Below are 18,946 nucleotides of genomic sequence, written 5' to 3' on the forward strand. Positions count from 1 at the left end.
CAGGATTACTAAAATTAAATGTCTGATTTTAATATGGTTTCATTACCTGGATTTAACGGATTAGCTCAGCCCCACAAATCTTCACAAATAAGTACAATTTAAGACTATCAGGCTGTTTAAACTGGTGAAATTGATTTTTGGCTACAGAACTATGAACTTTCACACCTTATAAAAACTGGGCCATATATCCCACTTAAATTGTAAGCTGTATGGCGCAGGTACCTCCTTACTACTGTGGCTCTTACCACATGGCACTTAATTAAGTATAAAACATTTATTTAATTTATTATAATGCTTCTCTCCCCGTGCATACTTTTGTACACCCCAAGATTGTACAGCTCTTAATATCCTTGTAGAGCTTTATAAATTACATACATACATGCATCTCAATAGCAGCACAAGAAAAATTCTGTAAAACTATGTCCTGATTATGTTTAATTGATATTACACATCATGTCCCACTTCCTCAAAAAAAGAATTCTATTGCCTTCCCATCAAATTCATACGTATGTTTTTTGACAATTGTCCAAATTGAATTCTATATGTTAAATATGACCACCAAAACCCATTTGTGAATGAGGCCTACATGTCTTCCTTTCTGATCTGGAATAAATATATATGTTAACACTACATTACACTGTTCTGTCAGCACCAAGTCTCTTTTTCTGACATGTTTATTTCTGCACAATAAAACTAGTAAAATAAAGACATCAAACATATTGTGTCTTTATGCTCCTCTGCTAATTTCAGAAAATAAATAAGCAGAATTATTCAATTTTGTGACGGTATCTTGACTACTTACAGAACTTGTGCATTCTTTAAATAATCTCTCAATATTTGGACCTATTTATTTATTGGGATTAAAAACTGCTTTTGAATTAGCGCTGAGCCCCTCTTTGATCAAAGAAAGTATGAGATATTTAGTATAATCTTTTACTTGCCACAATATAAAGCCATCTAATACTTGTCTACGGTTAAATCCCAAAGTCACTACAAATCTCAATTTACAATTTTTTTTTAAAAAAAATGCTTCCTTATTACATTAATCATCTAACCTGTCCACATTTGCAAAAGTTGTACCACAGATGTAAAACTCCATGGCTTTACGGTTGACTGGCTACTAATGATCAAAGGTTAAACTTTATCTACAAGGTCAACTGCTTTGTAGCAAAGGTTATGACCTTAACAACTTAAATATGACCTTGCCACGTGCCTGTTTTAACTCCTCATTCTGATACAGATCATTCATTTATGGAAAAGCCATAAATTTGCCTTTTCTGTAGTACTCCCACAAGCAAAAACAGTCCCCTACAATAAACTAAGGTTTCCAAGTGTCATTTGATACATGTGTGTAGAAACTGAAAATGTAAAAACCCAATAAATTTAAAAGCATGAAAATTCTACATCTGTTGTTGTTTAAACAGATAGAATTCTCCAATTAGTCAGTCTCAAAACTTTTTGCTTGCACCTTTAAGTCCATCCAAGCATGAAAGTTTTCAGTGTTTCTTAACAAGGAAAATATGTTAGGTTATTAATTCTGAAATCCTACTTCTCAAACTACTCAAATAAACATTAAGTACATGCATAAATGATTATATATATATATATATATATATATATATATATATATATATATATATATATATATACACATGAAATCAAATTAAAAAATCAATAAGTGTGCAGACTGGCAGATCAAGAGACAAAGAAAAATAAATACAGAGATATAAAGATATATACTCTAGATAAATAGACAGGAATACACAGATAACATTGAAAAACAACATACTACACAACTCTACAATAAGTACAGAAGCCAGTGGCTTAAGTTCTTAAACTAAGAAAAAGACCATTACATACAATGAATAAATGAATAGTGTCAAAATAGTGCAGTCAGTGAATATAAGTATACTGCAAGCATGCATTCGTTCCATCTGTATTCTTTTTCAAGACTCTTTTTAACTTTGTCTGTTACATGGCTCTTGATACAACTTTTACATACTTTTAATGCTTCAAGTACCTGCAAACATAGACTCTATGGAGGCAAAATATAAAATAATACCGTCATGCTGGCGCTGTTCATTGAACATTTTTAGGTTCCCTATTTGATCTATGCCACACTGTGGGTATAATGGCAGCATGCAATGCAGCATGATCAAAGTCCCCTCAAAAGGTTAAATAAAGACAAAGCAATCACATTAAGAATAAACTGTTTCACAAGATACGGTGCAACAAACTTCCCAGATAGGTCTCGCTAAACAGTTGCTGCTAGGTATCTGCTATGGTAGCCAGCATACAACAATAAATGTATAATAAAATATTTGCCGATGACAATCCACTAATGTGGCATCACTACAACAGATTACACCAACATTTTGGATGAAGAGGTGTAACAGTCAAGAGAACATTTGAAACTCCTTTTACATACACAAGTCTCTCCTGCAATTTCTATGGTACTCTTGGACTTTTCAAATATGGCTATAAAGACATACTGGTCATATGTATTAAGCAGTTCATCTGAACAAAACACCCAAACCTTATGTAAATTCTATAGGCGTACATGGGTTTTCTTAGTAATTGGTTTACAACTACCCTGGCGTTTAAACTGATAAACAGTCTGTTTACTAGGTGGCCTTTAACATTGCTTGTATGCCCTGACAGAGAAGAAGGATGTTGATGCTCTAGCAATTTATTAAAGTACATGCAGATATTAAATGGCAGCTACTTCCTTTATATTGATTGCAGTTTTTCATTTATTAAACATCTAAATAATAAATCTTACAAGGAGTGCATCAGGCTCCACTTACTGATGTCCTTGTTTCCAGGACTTTTATATGTAAGTAAATGTGTATCTACAGATAGATACACACAAATTTACAAATATAGAGAGGAGATAAACTTACCATTGCTAATGTCAGAAAATATGACACCAGTTTTACTATGCATTAAATCAGAGCTCTTAAGGTGTTGCTCATGGATATGTCCAAATTGCATAATGCATTCCTTTGTAGAAATAATACTGTGTGAGACAGTTACACCATGTATTATGTACAGCAATGGAGAAAAAAAATATTCAATTTAATATCATTGGCCATGCAATTCTGAACCAGAGGAAGAAACAAAAAAATTTAACCTAATAAAAAAAAGGCACTTACCTGCTGAGTGTACAAAGTATGCCAAGTATAAATCGAGTTCCTTGACTGAAACTCCTATGTGGTGGGGCTGTACGCACAAACCAGGATTAGAGCACTGTGGAGACTTTACAAGTCGTTCACCATCAGTACTTTCGAGTGGAATACCTTTAAATAAAATCACCATTACAAGGTCTAGCCTCCAGACCTTGTCCGCTTGACGAAGACAGTCAATTCTTCGCATTTTGCCCTTTTGGTCGGGGTTGGACAGAACACAACATGCAGGTTTTTTCCCAGTAACTGTGAGCACAAAATCCTCTCTGTACTCTGGCCTAATATCTTTCCTCAATTTTGCCAGGAGTCTGGATGCCCATTTCTGTTTGACCTCTGGTTTTTCGCTTAACAATTCGTCTTTCACTGCTCTTTCCTCCTCTTTTGACATGCGCTTTTCATGTTTTTTGAAGTATTTTCTTTTTCGGGCTTGCAGGTTGAACCACGTGTAAGCAAATGCACGTACGTGAGGAAGTAGTGCTTCAATGAAGGGATGGAACTCATCCTAATGGATCAAAGAAAGGCAAAATGATTTAAGCGACAAAGCACACACACACGATAATGCATGTTGACATGAAAGAAAAAATAGTTAAATGCACATAGTGTTTTTTTATTGTTATGAAAACAATGTATTTAGATGAAGGTGATGTGAGGACATAGTGTTCATTTATAAAGTTAATAAAAGTGGTGTCTTATTTTGCATTTGCCCTGTCCTCTTGTTAGTTGGACACAAAGGCCTTTTTTCCGCAAATGCACAACAATCAATATTTCAGAGTGGAAATCAGAGGCACAGTAAATGCAATGTAAGATGAGTTTACACCCACAAATCAATAGAGCAGTAAAACTTTCATGGTTGCTGTAAAAACTACAGCTAACCTTTATTATGAGGAATCCTGGGAACCATTATCTATACCTTTCCCATATCTTTCTATTGCTCACACAGAAATTATTTCTTACCTACACGTGGCATACAATTAAATCAACATCTATTTAACACTTGGGCAGAGCCTTATCTAAGTTTAGTCCCATCATGATTGCAGCAGCCAAGATAGCATAAGAAAAATAGGCAGTATGAGAATTGAAAGGAATAAAATTGGGGGGGGGGGTGAATAGGACATACAAGCTATTCAGTTTAGCAAAGTAGTAGCTGCAATACAGTCTCACAAACTTACGACATAAACCACTTTATTTCTTTACTCATAAATAGAAGTGTGTTTTAAGACTGAACATACAAAAAATATAATGCATTTTTAAGATGGTATAGGCAAAGCACTCCGTGCAGCAGCATGAAGAATGTTTTCAAGTTTCAACAGAAACACTTTGCATAGGATAGAATCTCCATACTGTACAGCACTGGTAGTAAAAGTGCAGAAAATACTAGGAAAATGTTCTGGGTAACACTACGAGTTATGTTTTTATGTTATTTAAGCATTTTGCATGTTTCTAGTCTAGCAGTAAGAGTAACTGCTTGTTGGTATGCAGTTTACTTTAAAGTGCTTAAAAAACTTTTGCAATATTCCAGACCTGCAGACTTGGTTGGTCTAACGAAAAAATTGTGGTAGGCTTACAAAAACTAGAATGGAAGAGAAAAATATTTAAAAAAGAAAATTACACACACAAATGAATTCAAGTAAGGCCTAGCATCCATGTTCCTGAGAAAAACTTTGGCACAGATATACTTAGAAAAGTTAGACCAATGTTAAAATGTAATCATAGAGAGGATTCGTTAACATTCTAATATGAAATATAATTACTCTATTTGTAAATAGTATACAAAACAACAACTATTCCATATACTTCATTTGCAGATTCTAATAAAGCTAGACTGATTATTTAGGCTTTTCATTAAAAATAAGGATAGAGGAATAATTGTAAACATTTTGTGTACTCAGATGAACCCTCTACAAAACAGTAGCATATTTTAGTCAAATCAGCTTAAATTGTTACACAGTATTTTTAGGCCTATTTTTTTTTTTTTGCCAAATCCATGATAAAAAGAAAACAGATTGGTGCCATTTTCAGCTTTTAAAAAGGCATTTCATTAGAATTTTACATTTTGTTTGTGTACAGTACATGTCACTTTCTATTTCGAGAGGCAGTTAGAGTGCAAGAGAAACATGTTTAATATTTATATCTACAAGTGAAATAAAAAACTATAAGTTCTAACCTATGCATTAATTATTCAGTACCAGAGACGAGACTACCATGCTCAGTTTCAGACAGCCTTAATAAATACCTGCTTTATCAAACAATTTATGAACATCAGATGAGAATGTAAAAATCATAATGATATGTCTTCCATTAGTACTTTATAATTACTTTTTTTCTACTAATTTATTTTTTGCACTAAAGAACAAATATATAAAAAAAATTGAAAAAATCACTATTTAATAAATAAAGTTATTTTTACAAATCCAGAATCTGCACGGTCCTTGGACAAAATGGCCATTTTAGTTCATTATATTTATAATCTAACAACAGTCCTATAATGTATTCATGGTATTTTATTTTAAAGTCTGTATTCGTGGAAAGAACAAACTGTTAACTGTCAGGTTTTATGTGATCAACTTCATATTTCCTGAGCGTAATTAAGTCTTCTATACAAGTTAAAGTTGCTTCAGGACTTAATATGGTAGCATGCTCGACTCTGCACTCGTTTGTACAGTAAATCTCGGTTTAAACACTCCAGGGAGAGTGAGCAGACCTTGTCGCTACTGCAGCCATCAAAGATGTAATCCAAACAATTATAAAATAAAGGAAAGGGTAAATTAATAATTGTAACTATAGAAGGTTTAATCATGTTGCATTTTTCAAACAGTTCCCATAAAATATATTGGGGTTTCAGCTGTAGCTCTCTGTTCCCTTTATATTTACTGAAAATCCCCTTGTTACGAGCTGAACATTCATAGAGTTAAGAAAATTATATTTAAAACTTTTTTTGTATGTGTCCTTATATAAAACAGAAAGAGGCCAGTACCCAGATTTTATCAGGTTGCTTTGTAGTTTAAGGTTCCCAAAAGGAATACTACATGGTTACATTTGTACAAGATTATTTTACATAAATACCTTTTTGGCATAAATTCTTGCTCAGTGCAATAAGAGAAAGGCTCGCATTATAAATGACTTGCGGTGTAAAAAAAACAATGTGGTCTATTTATCATGCAAATCTGGGGAAATAAAAATGCACAATTTAAGCCATTGCCAACAGGCCAAATATTCTCCTCACCAGCCTCTTATGAGTTAAAGTTTAACTTTCCAAAGAGATTTTTGCACATGCCCAAAATTAGGATTTAAACTACACCAGCGATTCTGGAATATTTTCAGGCCTACACTAGTGTCCCACTCCCAAAGCTTATTATTAGCTTTATACACAATCACTTTGAAAATTCCAAAAAGCAGCAAAGGGAAATATTTAGTAATGCTTTTCATAGCCCCCCCCCCCCAAAAAAAGCCCAAAAAGTTAAATCGTGACACGGCAGAATTATACTTTGCTTTTCTATATGAAATATACTGGTATATTGCTTTAGAATATTTTATGATTTGAGTGGCGTAGAAAAATACTAAAATGTGCTATCATTTCATTTTCAATTATATGTTAGCAGAACAAAGTAATTTGTCCCACACCCCTAACCTAAAGGCTTAAACTGCTGGAGTTCAGTTCTACTGCTCCCTCCGACATTTTTGCAAGGCTTTCAAATATCAAAAGAACAAGAAGCAATATGGACAAGATAATCTCTCGAGATTTTAAGATGTCTAGTAAAAGAAGGATAACTAGCTCGAGATTGTAAAATATATAGAAAAAGAAGGATAACTAGCTCCAAATAAAACATTTAGGGCTCCACGGGTAAAGCCTACATAGGCATGAGACGAACCAACTCCCCCACACAAGCCCCATGTCACTGGTTATAACACCACAGAGCACATCTAAAGAAGAAAGAATACTACCACAGATCTTGAGCCGCACAGGGTAATATCTGCTGCTTGGTAAAAAAAGTTGCACGAAGAAGTCATCCCCCTATGTGTGAGGCAGCGACCAGAGGGGGAGAGAGACGGCTATGCACTGCCCAGAGAACAGAGAGACAGCAGCATAGCCAGGACCAGCCCCCCACCATACTCACACACACTCAAATACTGACACACACACACTGACACAGGGATCAAAACTCACTTGGGGACAACCAGCACACAATATACGGCACCTCAAAACAACCACATAAAGTAGAGCATGTAGGACATATTGTTTTGGAACTCACAATTACAGCATATACACAATGCACTGGCACGAACAACCTCCAAATACACACATTCTTATGTAACAACTCACTAGTACCACAAGCAGGGTGACAATTCATAAATGTCACATGCTGTGCTAAAACTCACAACTGCCCCATTTGTTGTACAATGTTGCAAGTCATAAATGTCACACACAGTCACACTCATAAGTGCTACATTTTTATCTATAAGTCACCAAGCACATAGTGTACTGCTGACAAGTGCGCATGGGTGTATAGTCTGCAGCAATCAATAACTTTGTTGTAAGACCCTCAAACCATGGCAGTAGCAAAAACTGTACACAAAACTCTGGAAGTTGCGCCCAATTAGCACACTGGCCCCTTATGTGGCAAGCACTCAAAACTCACACAGTGTCATTGAACTAGAAGCCTAATGGCACTTATCTGTCAGTCCTATGACAAGGTGTGTGTGTGTGTGTGTGTGTGTGTGTGTGTTGTGCCTGCCTCTAAGGAAGTGTACAAGCAGCACCCACGTGTGTGCTGGTAAGTGAAAGCTAGGTACAGCATGACTTACTACAATTCCATTACACTGTACGGCAAAAAAGAAACTTCAGGGTAAAATATTAGCAACAATGTCAGTGTTCATAACAATGTTTCACTAAAGAATTGTCTCTTCCCTCCAGTGTAGCTTTCCCAGACTTATACACCCGCATCCGCCCCAGGGCCGCACACACAGCCCTGCCAAACCCGACAAGCCCCCAGACACGTGCCCACACCCACAGAGGGACCGCATAGCACCCATAGGAGACACAACGCTGCACAAAAGTACTGCTAATGAGGCGCCATGTGTCTAGTCCACTAACAGTAGCCATAGAAGTCCTGTCTAGCTTTTAAATGACCACAACTAGCAGCATCCCCCGACAGCCAAAGGATTCAGGGCAGCAGCACCCGAATACCAGCTAGAGGGGCGCAGGTTGGAAATCCGTGCGCAAGGAAAAATGCGAGCAACAGCAAAGTTACTTTTGTCCCAGCTCCGCACCCCCAGTCCCACACAGACAGCTGCTTACCTGGGTCAGACAGAGCGGAGAGTACATTCCTGCTGGAGGTGCCCAGAGAATCGGGGGGATTTGTTGGTGCTACAGAGGTGTGTATGGGGGGAAAGGAAGGGGAAGAAAGAGAGAGAGAGGGAAAAAAAACCAAGCCTGCTTCTTGCTTTCACATTTCCAACTCTGCGAAGTGCAGCCAGCTGAGCCGCTCCATGAGCTGAACTTTAACCCCGCCTAGAGTTCCCTCATACATGTGCAGTACTGTACGAAGGCGTTAAAGGTGCAGCGTCCCTGGCCGGTTTAGCTCCCGCAGCCCTCTGTCTCCCTGCCCCCCACCTCCTAATATTCCCCCTTGCTCTGTCTCTTCCTGTGCTGCACTGGCTCTGCCTTGGTGCTACACAGTTATAGGCTGGGAGCTTGCTGCAAGCAGGAATAACTTTCCGGATCCTGCAGCTCTCTCACACACCCAACCCCCACCCCTTGCCCCCCCCTCTCCGATAGCAAAGTCTAATCCTGTGAAAGGGCTGATCGATAGATGAAATAGCCCATATGATATAGTGGTAAAGGAGGTCTTTAACTAGCTCTGTCCCGTCTTGCCGGTGGCTGACACACTTGCAGGGGAGGAGGGGTAGGGGTTAAATGCAAAACTATGCGAGCTCTTTCCGGCACTTGCACCACCATTCCCCTCCCAAACTCAGTCCCTCGGCTTCTTCCCAAATGTTATTTTCACTTAGCATAGTACGGTGTAGCTACTTGTTATTTGCTAATGTTTGCTACTGTCACATTTTCTGGGTCACTGCACATGGCACTTGGAAAGAGCTGCCACTCTGAGAGAGCAGCCCAGAAGTGGCCCTTTAGCTAACAGGGTGCTGCTTATATAGGTGAAGTTTAAGGACAAGGTGTGTGTGTGTGGGGGGGGTACGTGGGAATAAGCTTTTACTAGAATTCTTTTTATTCGTATGTGACCTCGTAGGGATGGGCGAATTTTTTTGCCTCATTTCGCCGCAAAATTTGCGCCCATAGACTTTTATGGCGGCGTGCGTAAAAAAAACAACAACAATTTTTTTTGAAGACCGTAGACTTTAATGGGCGTCTGCGACATTTCGCCAGCGGCAAATTTTTGCCGAAACGAAGCGGGACAAATTCGCCCATCCCGGCCTGTTTAAGATGTCCAGACCAGATTCTCTCTTATAGCATTGTATAAATATTGTATGCAAGGCTTCCCTGCTACAAGAATAGCTGCAGCATAGGCCCTGCAAATGTTTCATTCAACTAATCTCCTCAACTAAAATAATCCTGCCAAACATAAATATGAATGTATAAATCACTCTGTCTATACATATCATCTATCTACCTATCTGTCATCTATATATCCATATAAATCCATCCACTTTGTGGGCCATATATTCTGCAGAACTGCAGGGCTCAGCAGCTGTCTTTAAAAGGCAAATTAATGAGGTACATGCTATTTCGTTTTTGTTAACATACTACAGTTTAAGAATATGGTTGCTGCCTGTACGTAATTGACAAAATTACTGATTGCTGCATTTGTACTCTAAAGTCACTGTTTCTCAATGGATAAGGATTTGAAGTTGTACTGGATGCATTGCAATCAGCATCTACTTTGTGGTTTACTATTTGCTTCCATTTATGTGTGCTAGACTATCATAGGCCTAATTTAATATGTGTGTGTGTGTAGGTGCATATAACATATTTATATGTTTATATTTTATATATTGTATATATATTTTATACTATGACCAGAGGTAAACAAGTTAGGGACCACCGTGTGGGGTTTACCTTGACGTGGTATGGTGGCTTATCAACTTTATGATCATAACATTGTAACTAAAAACCCCTGTTTTGTACACACATGCACTTGCATATATACTGAATTACTTATGAGACAGGGGACCAGGGAATGTGTATTAAAAAGTAGCACTTCCATTATACTTAAATATACTTTAACTTAGCCTTTTGAGTGCTCCCACAACCCCCCTTTTTGTATATCATATAACATATTTATGCAAGAAAGACTTGCACAAAATTATTAGTATAAAATTAGTAGGCAGATAAATAGGGGCCTAGTTACATCAGTTCTATGTGTCTATTTGGATAACTCATACAATTGCAACCATGTATTCTTTTAACTACTACCTACTACCACATTTGCACTATTCTGTTAATGAAACAGTTAAATAATATTGCATTTACAAAGTACAGTTTTCTCAGTGTAACATAGGGCTGAACATTTTATGATATTCTGGGGGAATCGCGCAGGTTAGTGAATCCCATAAAATAGTAATACTGGTTTTTTTTTTAATAAAAGATACACAGTTGCTTTAGTGTTTTTAACATTTAATATGGAAGCTCAAGGCACAACATTTGGGCATTTTTAGGTACAGTATGTGGTTGATTTAGCATCCCAGGCCACTTAAAATTGTTTGAATATGTATTAGTTTCTTCTGTGTTTTGTGCTTATTAAACTACATCTGTTTTTTCAGGAAATCCAAGCTAGGTGCTGGAAGGCCACAAAATTATGTCTACTTTTGGCTAACACCCTCATCCTTTTAAGTTTCCTAGATACTAGCCTGCTTATATTCTGATGCTTATCCAAACCACAGAGAGAAAAAAATTATCACACAAATTGCTGCCTAGCCCTACAGTAAAAATGAAAGTTTAAATACATCAGTGGCTAACAATTAACCCATTTGGTTTATGAAGCAAGCAATGCATTGATACCAAACCGCAGAGCTGATACCCATACTGTTAAATATTTGGGGGCTGTATTAGGAAGAGCATGTGTGTCTGTATTTACATGTGCAAAACAGCTAATCAAAAATCATTTGTGCACAATATTTTCTTTGTGTGTATTAAATGTCCTATATATAGACGTCTGTGACCATGATAGCCTGCAAGCTATAAAAAATCACTTGGATATCTATCTCCATGCACCCACAAGGCCTCTCGATGAATAGCCCTGGTCTATGGGAAAAAATGCCAAGCATTTGGGCATCATACACTTTATAAGGAGTGCAAGGTTTTAATGGGGTTGTTGTACAGAATTATCAGTTGGCATCTTATTGTATTATCCTTGTTGGATCATTAATAGCATAGGATATATCTATATACAATATTATATTTATATGTATATATTGTACTTCCTGTTGTAATATATGAGAATGGCATGGAGCCATGAAGCTGAAGGCAGAGTGATTTTATACTGGTCTCTGAACTCTACATGATTTCTATTATCATTATATTTTATTTCTCTTAATATGCAAGTTTCAATGACCCACTAAGCACCATTTAGAATGAGTTTAATAAGTTTGTTTTGAAGGCTATATTTTACAATGATAGATATCCAAGTGATTTTTTATAGCTTGCAGGCTATCATGGTCACAATGAAAATATTGTGCACAAATGATTTTGATTAGCTATTTTGCACATTTTGTAAATACAGATACACTGTTTGTTCTGTATGTATATATATATATATATATATATATATATATATATATATATATATATATATATATATATATATATAGATTATAGCTAGATAGATGATACTATATTTTCTATTATTGTAGTAAACGCTGACACAGCACACAAAGCAGCAAATAAAATAATGTTATAATGTTAAAAGGGTCACTGGAGTAATACAGTTAATGAGAAAAAAAACTTTCACTTTTCACAACAGTTAACTTAGTGATTTGCAGTTGCTTGTGGCTGGAAACATTCTGGGAAGGAAGCTTTGGCGCCCTTTGTACGGCTTGGATGTGGGAGGACAGTGTGCGCCCTCTAGGCTAAGAATTTCACGTCCAAGTTCAACTCACAAGGCTGGATGGGCTCGCAGCCGCTCGCTAGTTTTTTTTTTTTTTTTTAAGAGGAAGCATATACCAATTCAAAACACCGGATAGGAGGGGGAAATCGCTGGAGTTACAGCGATACAACGGAAGGGATTACTAGGCAGATACATGAATCCCCCCACTGTAAAAGCAAACAGTGTCCGGCTCCACGTATAGGTCTGTGACTGCAATACGCAGCGCAGCTGATTGTTTTCGCTCGGGGTTAAGTAAAGAGACGCTTTGGGGTGGAGGAACTGGTGCAAGAGCAAAAAAAGAGCGAATCAATCCGTCGCTGCACAGAAAAATGTAATTTATTGAGCTGTGAAAGTGGAAATATGAAGTTGGATCAGCGAGGAGTCCTGCGTAGGCTTTGCCTTGAATGGCCGCTGGAAAAGTCTGTTCGGGAGGCTCCTTCCCGGGCTGCGCTATACATACTCCTCCTGGCACCGTGCCCGGCACTGCATTTACACTCTTTTATATGCACAAACTTTACTGTGCTCAAACCTTCGCCTATAAATTATACAAGTAGCTCTGAACCTAACTTGGCATCGCGAGTATAGATTATTAGGCAGCAGGAACTTTGCAAGTGAAAAAAACACAACTTCGTGCGCTCTGCTAAACTGTCAGTTGTGCGCAAAGAGCAGCTCGGGCGCAACCAGTGACGAGTGTTACAGGTCAATCAGGTCTGGACTGGGATTGCAAATAGGCCCAATAGGCATTTCAAGTACACAGAGACCAAATCAACCCCCCCCCCAATAAATAGTGACTGTCTATGGCAATTTACAGCAGTCCTGGCATTTGCCACCACAGAACCCACAGATTGGCCTAAAAGCAAATTATAGAACATAAGTGCTTGTAGTGCCTGAGTCATTCCAGTTGGGCCCTGTATCTTGCTCATTAGCCTTAATGGTTTTTGCACATGTTTTGTTACTTTTTAACAGTAGATATATTTGATAGTTACATTTAAACATGCTGCCTGTCAGCAACTTAGTTTATTCACACAGGAGGAAGATCCAGAGCAATCAAACCAGTCCCAGACAGGCCCGGATTTGTGGAAAGGTCACCAAGGCTGGGCCCTAGGGCGGCATGCTGCCCAACCACATCCAAATTGGTTCAGAAGTACTAGGAGATAAGATCATTTTTTAAATTTCCTGTGTGCCAATCCCCATTGCTCCAGTCCTGATGATGAAAATTTGAGCGAATAAAAGGGAAGGGACATTGCGACAAACGACAGAGGGCCTAGACTGGGAATTTGGAACCTGGCAAATGTCAGAGGGGCTGCTAATAAATGACACAGACCCATGCTTTATATTGGGTCACTGTGGCCTTTATGCACTTAAAATGCTAGTAACTAATAAGAGTCAGCTCAAGTTAACCCTCAATTCTCAATAGCCAGGTGCATGTACCATCAGTGGTCCATCATCCACCAGGAACAGCCAGACAAAAATTCTTCGTACAGCACCTTGTCGTTTAAAAATGCCTTTATTCACAATTTCATGGCAAACCTGGTCAGCCAGGTTTGCCATGAAATTGTGAATAAAGGCATTTTTAAACGACACTGTGCTGTACGAAGAATTTTTGTCTTAAAATGCTAGTGCCAATTGTGAATCTCAGTCTAGAAACCAACCCAACTCTCTCAATCCGCTGTATGGTGTATATCCTAACAACAGCCAGACAAATCAAATAATCCATAATTCTGCAGGTTGGATTCAATTGTAACTACCCCCATAGCATATTTTGTATAATCTAAGACCCAATATACCTTCACCTACTACAGGTTCAATGCAGTTGTATATAGCCAGGCAGGCCCAGACTGGCAATCTGTGGGTTGTGGCAAATGCCAGAAGGCTGCTGTAAGGTGCCATAAAAAAGTCAGTATTTAGGGGGCTGTTTGGGCCTCTGTGTGGGCTGATTGGGCTTCTGTGTACCTGAAATGCCAGGGCCCATTTCTTTTCTCAGTCCAGACCTGTAGCCTGGGCCATATGCTACTGTGGGACAGGTAGGGACATCAGCTTTACAATATGTAATGTTCTTGAAAGATGCAGCTTATAGTTTTACAAAAGGCACCGGGGGGGTGCCTATTGCAGGGGTGCAAGTTCTCTGCCTTAGGTACTCTGTTCAGCTTAGTTTCTGCTATATGTGTGGATGCATTTCTGTGAAAAATATTTTACAAAAAAGCTTAAAAAAACAACTGAAAATGTGCAATCAGCAATAGAATAGATAGACAGAGCACAATAGAACATCATGTTCAGATCAGGGGCAGGGGTGAAAATGGAAAATGTTCTAATAGCTCACTATAATACTGAGTCGTTAAAAATAATGAGTGCAGGAGCAGAACACTGTATGTCATACACACTGCAAGCAATGTTTACTTTAATCCAAAACAGAAAGCCGCCTATGCTGCCAATTACAATGTCATTTTGGCTTCACATTTCACCACTCGCACACCAAACTTTGCAGTCTGCAGCCCCATGCAGAGTATACAGCCACAGACTCCTTCCCACTCCAGGGGACCTTGAACCACACTCGGGACCTTCCCCGAAATACAATCTTAACAACGGATTGGATGGAGGTATCATCAATCTCTAAAGGCTGCAAAATCGATTGGCTAATAGAAATGCCACTCATGTAGTCTAGACACTTCCGTCCTGTGAGGAGAGCAAGAAGCTGCTGGCTCACATTAAGCTGACGATGATGCAGTTCCAGTGCTGTACTGAGACCGCTTATTATTTTGTCTCTCTCTCCCGCCCCTCCCCACTGCTTCTCTCACAGCCAGATCTGCACCGCTCAGCACTTTCCCCCAGATGCTGCAAGAAAAGGAAACCCACCCATATCTTGGTGCAGAAAAGCTGAACTCACAGCAGCTAGTATTGTTAAACAAAGAACTCACATCCAAATCTTACAAAGGTTTCTACATACCTGAATTATTATATCCAGTCAACTTTCCCAATGCATAAAATGCAACGTTGCATGTTTGCCTGTTTAAAGAAGGCCATCTCTGCTCTCATACTCAGCCAAGGCACATTCAAGGGCTCATTGACTCAGGGACTGTAAGCCTCTCTGGCACCTCTCATTGGAAATATGTTTTCTCATTTCCAGGATTCCTTTGCTAAAATGTAACCAATAAATGCAAAACTTCTGCACACAGTATTTCCCCTACATCTATTGCCTGCCCTGCAGCAAGTAAATAAAGGACTCCTCTTCTCTACCCAACACCTCTTTTTGCATAATAAAATTACATGCTTTTAAAATTATGCTTATGTGTATTAGCTATTACAATGAGTATCTCTCTGTTTATAGTGTCTGCTCTGCTGTCTCAAAACAAAACAATCTAAAACAATGTAGCAGAAGGCAGCTGACCTCTGTTATACTGCTGCTGGAGTCAGAGAACTGGAAGGCATAAACAGATACTGCTTTCAGCTGCAATTACATTTCCAAATGTAACCATGAAATCTTGTACTTGATATTGGGCAGTTTCTTTAAATAACATTTTCTTTCATGATGCCATAAAGATAAAAACTACTTCAGTATTTTTTTTTAACTGGAGCTGTCAGGTCTAGACTGAGAGTCAAAATAGGCCCTGGCATTTCAGGTACACAGAGGCCCAATCAGCCCCCCCCCCCCCACCAGCCCACTAAATACTGACTTTCTATGGCACCTTATAGCAACCCCTCTGGCATTTGCCAGAACCCACAGATTTCCAGCCCGGCCTGGCTCTAGCAGTACCACCTATACTATTTTGCCTTTGGAAAGTGGGTGCTGTGACTTGGAGATATGCTATAAAATGTACACTTTGTTCTAGCAGACCCTTCTGAAAGCACAGATGCAGCATAGAGTGGGAAAAGGCCAATTGTGGTGGAGGGGGGGAAATCCACATTGGCTTGTTAAATCACTTTGCCGTGACCACTTAATTAACGAGCCAGTGAAAGTGCATTACAGGCAAGGTGGAAAATATCTGAAAATCTCCTCTTTGGGAGCACTGCTGTCACTGCCATACCTTCCATCTGGTTATATGCCAGCTCTGGCTCCCAAGAAGTTCTGCAGCAGCTATCTTAGTAACTGACAAACGAAAGTCCAGGTTTGATAAAGCAATACAAAATTAGACATTTATACAACAATATTTCTATGTATAATTACATAATCAAGTTCCCATGCCTCTAGCTAGAGACGCACCACAATACATATTGCATCACACCCCCAGGTTAACAACCACTGTATATATATATATATATTTATACATACAACAACGTACCATTGTCATGGGAAAGGTACAGTACTTGAGAAACGTTACATAGTTCTGTCGGGTTGATGCATGTGCTGAGCCCCTCAATATAAAAACCAATGTAAGAAAGTTGGAAGCGCCCGGCACCCGGAAGAAAGAAGCTAAAGCCCCTTGAAGCTTCTTTTCCTTATTATTATTATGGGCTATATGCATGTATTAGTTCCATACTCTAAGGCAGTGGTCCCCAACCAGAAGCTCGTGAGCTACATGTTGCTCTCCAACCCCTTGGATGTTGCTCCCAGTGGCCTCAAAGCAGGAGCTTATTTATGAATTCTAGGCTTGGAGGCAAGTTTTGGTATCTAAGTATGGAAATCCAGGGTGGGACTGGGGGGCCCGGGGCCCACCGGGACTCCAGTCCAGGGCCCCCCTACAGACCCCCGTCCCCCTGCTGCAACGCGTCGTCCTTCAGTGTGCATGCGCACACGATGGCCCCCTCTGTGTGCGCACCGCGCTCAGTCTGCACGCATGCGCGCACGGCGCTGCGTCTGCAAGCATGCGCACACTGCGCATCCACGAAGATCCTTTTTTTTTTTTTTTCAAAAAACAAGCATCGGGGGAGGGGGCCTGGCCCGGCGGGGGCCCACGAGGGTCGGGGCCCACCGGGTTTTTTCCCGGTGTCCCGTCGGGCCAGTCCGACACTGTGGAAATCTGAGTATACTGCCAAACAGAGCCTCAATGTAGGTTGACAATCCACATAGAGGCTACTAAATGTCCAATCACAGCACTTATTTGGCACCCCAAGAACATTTTCATGGTAGTGTTGCTCCCCAACTCCTTTTACTTCTGAATGTTGCTCATGGGTTCAAAACGTTGGGGATCCCTGCTCTAAGGGCTCTCTGTGCACTCAGCTTTATTAGTGGGAGAGTGATCCAGACTCTGTTGGCTGCTTCTCAACTGCGCCTCTGCCCGGGTTCTCGCAGACTTTGCAGAAGTTGCAGTGTATCCGTAGGCAGCTCCCTGTGTTTATTTCCGCATTGGCTCGCTATTTGCATAGTTAGCACGCAGCGCGGCTTGGCCAATCGGATGCCGAGGATGGCAAGGCTTCGGTCGGGACAGCGTCGCACAGCTCTGTGCTAGGCCATAACTGAAGTGGGATGGGGGAGGGAGACACGGGTTCAGTGTAGAGGCGCAGCAGAACGCCGTGTCGCTGGGCAGTGTGGTGACTATGCGCTAAACCCTACAATTGACAGCGCTCGCTAAGAACAGATCCAGCGCATGTACCAGCAACTTATATCAGTTTCCAGACTGAGCTATGCATTTACACAATGGACGATGCTACCGAGACAAGGCATGTGTGTTGGAACGGACCGGCAAATGAATGGACGTGCAGAAGTAGGACAGGCAGCACCAAGTGACTGCTAGCAAAGGAGAATGTGACAATTTGAATGAGCTCGATCGTGTACAGAGAGCTGCTTGTGTGCCTGAGTCCTGACAGCTAAAGCATCTGCTTTTCAAACAAACGCACTTATTGTCCCATAGTAGTAACGTGCAGGGGTTAAATCCAAAGCAGCATGTGGTGCCAAGAACCAGCGCTACAGCAGGAGCTGCGATTTTATGATGCGGCCAGAACAGATGCAGATTTAGCCTTGCACTTTATTGTCATATCTTATTAAATTGTTCCAAATTCAACGTACTATTTCATCTTCACATTATTTAATGTACTGGTCTGTGGGTCATTTGTATTTATTTCCTGAATGCTTACAATCACACTCGTGTCACCAGAACACCCAGGGCCAGTTTGAACAGACACCTTACATTTAATATATCTGTACACATGGACATAGTCAGTCGCGTTCCTAGCCTTAGCTTTTCTCATTGGCTTAGTAAATGTTTCCCTGAGGACACTTATTACCATACAAGTTTGGTTAGACACTGATGAACTATACTCTAAAACGATATAAGGAAATCTACCACTAAAATCATAGGATGTAAAAGATTGCACGTTTAGGGGAAAGCTTTAAATTCTGGCTTGCTCCATCGCCACATGCAGCTTGTTTATATGAACTATAGTAGTGCTTCTAAAGCAAACACATCAGTGTTACCAGTGCATGACTACATGATATTTTCATTACTTTAAAACACTTTCATTTTTCCTACAGTAGTTAATTTTACATACACACACTTTAATAAAAATCTAAACACCCCCCCAAACTGAGACAGGACCGATTCTATTGTTGTTCTCCTCTCTCTTTCTTCACTCCACTTCTCTACACAAATAGTTGATGTTATAACATAAATGTTATAACTACTTATTATTTCTCTTAATATGTCAAAACTCAAATAAAAACTATTGAAAGAAAAAAAATCTAGACCCCCCCCCCACGACACACACCCTAGATTGCCTGGGTGCCCA

At 39.6% G+C, this 18,946-nt stretch overlaps 1 protein-coding gene across 7 annotated transcripts in view; it reads right to left on the reverse strand.

The window, feature by feature from the left end:
- LOC108714237 (nuclear factor 1 A-type) overlaps positions 1–8,863 on the reverse strand; it is a 229,730-nt gene extending 220,867 nt beyond the window's left edge. Inside the window, exons 1-2 of one of the 7 annotated variants that reach the window (XM_018258267.2) lie at positions 8,482–8,863; positions 3,156–3,687 (exon numbers count right to left, since the gene is read on the reverse strand). In XM_018258267.2, the coding sequence (XP_018113756.1) occupies positions 3,156–3,687; positions 8,482–8,508 (559 nt within the window). In that variant the 5' untranslated portion in view covers positions 8,509–8,863. Of the gene's footprint in view, positions 1–3,155; positions 3,688–7,127; positions 7,240–8,481 lie in introns of those variants that run through there. The other 6 variants (XM_041590407.1, XM_018258266.2, XM_041590409.1 and 3 more) reach the window with 6 other exon arrangements.
- Between the last annotated feature and the right edge of the window lie 10,083 nt (positions 8,864–18,946).

Source organism: Xenopus laevis, chromosome 4L (assembly GCF_017654675.1).
Source record: "Xenopus laevis strain J_2021 chromosome 4L, Xenopus_laevis_v10.1, whole genome shotgun sequence".
NCBI lineage: Eukaryota > Metazoa > Chordata > Amphibia > Anura > Pipidae > Xenopus > Xenopus laevis.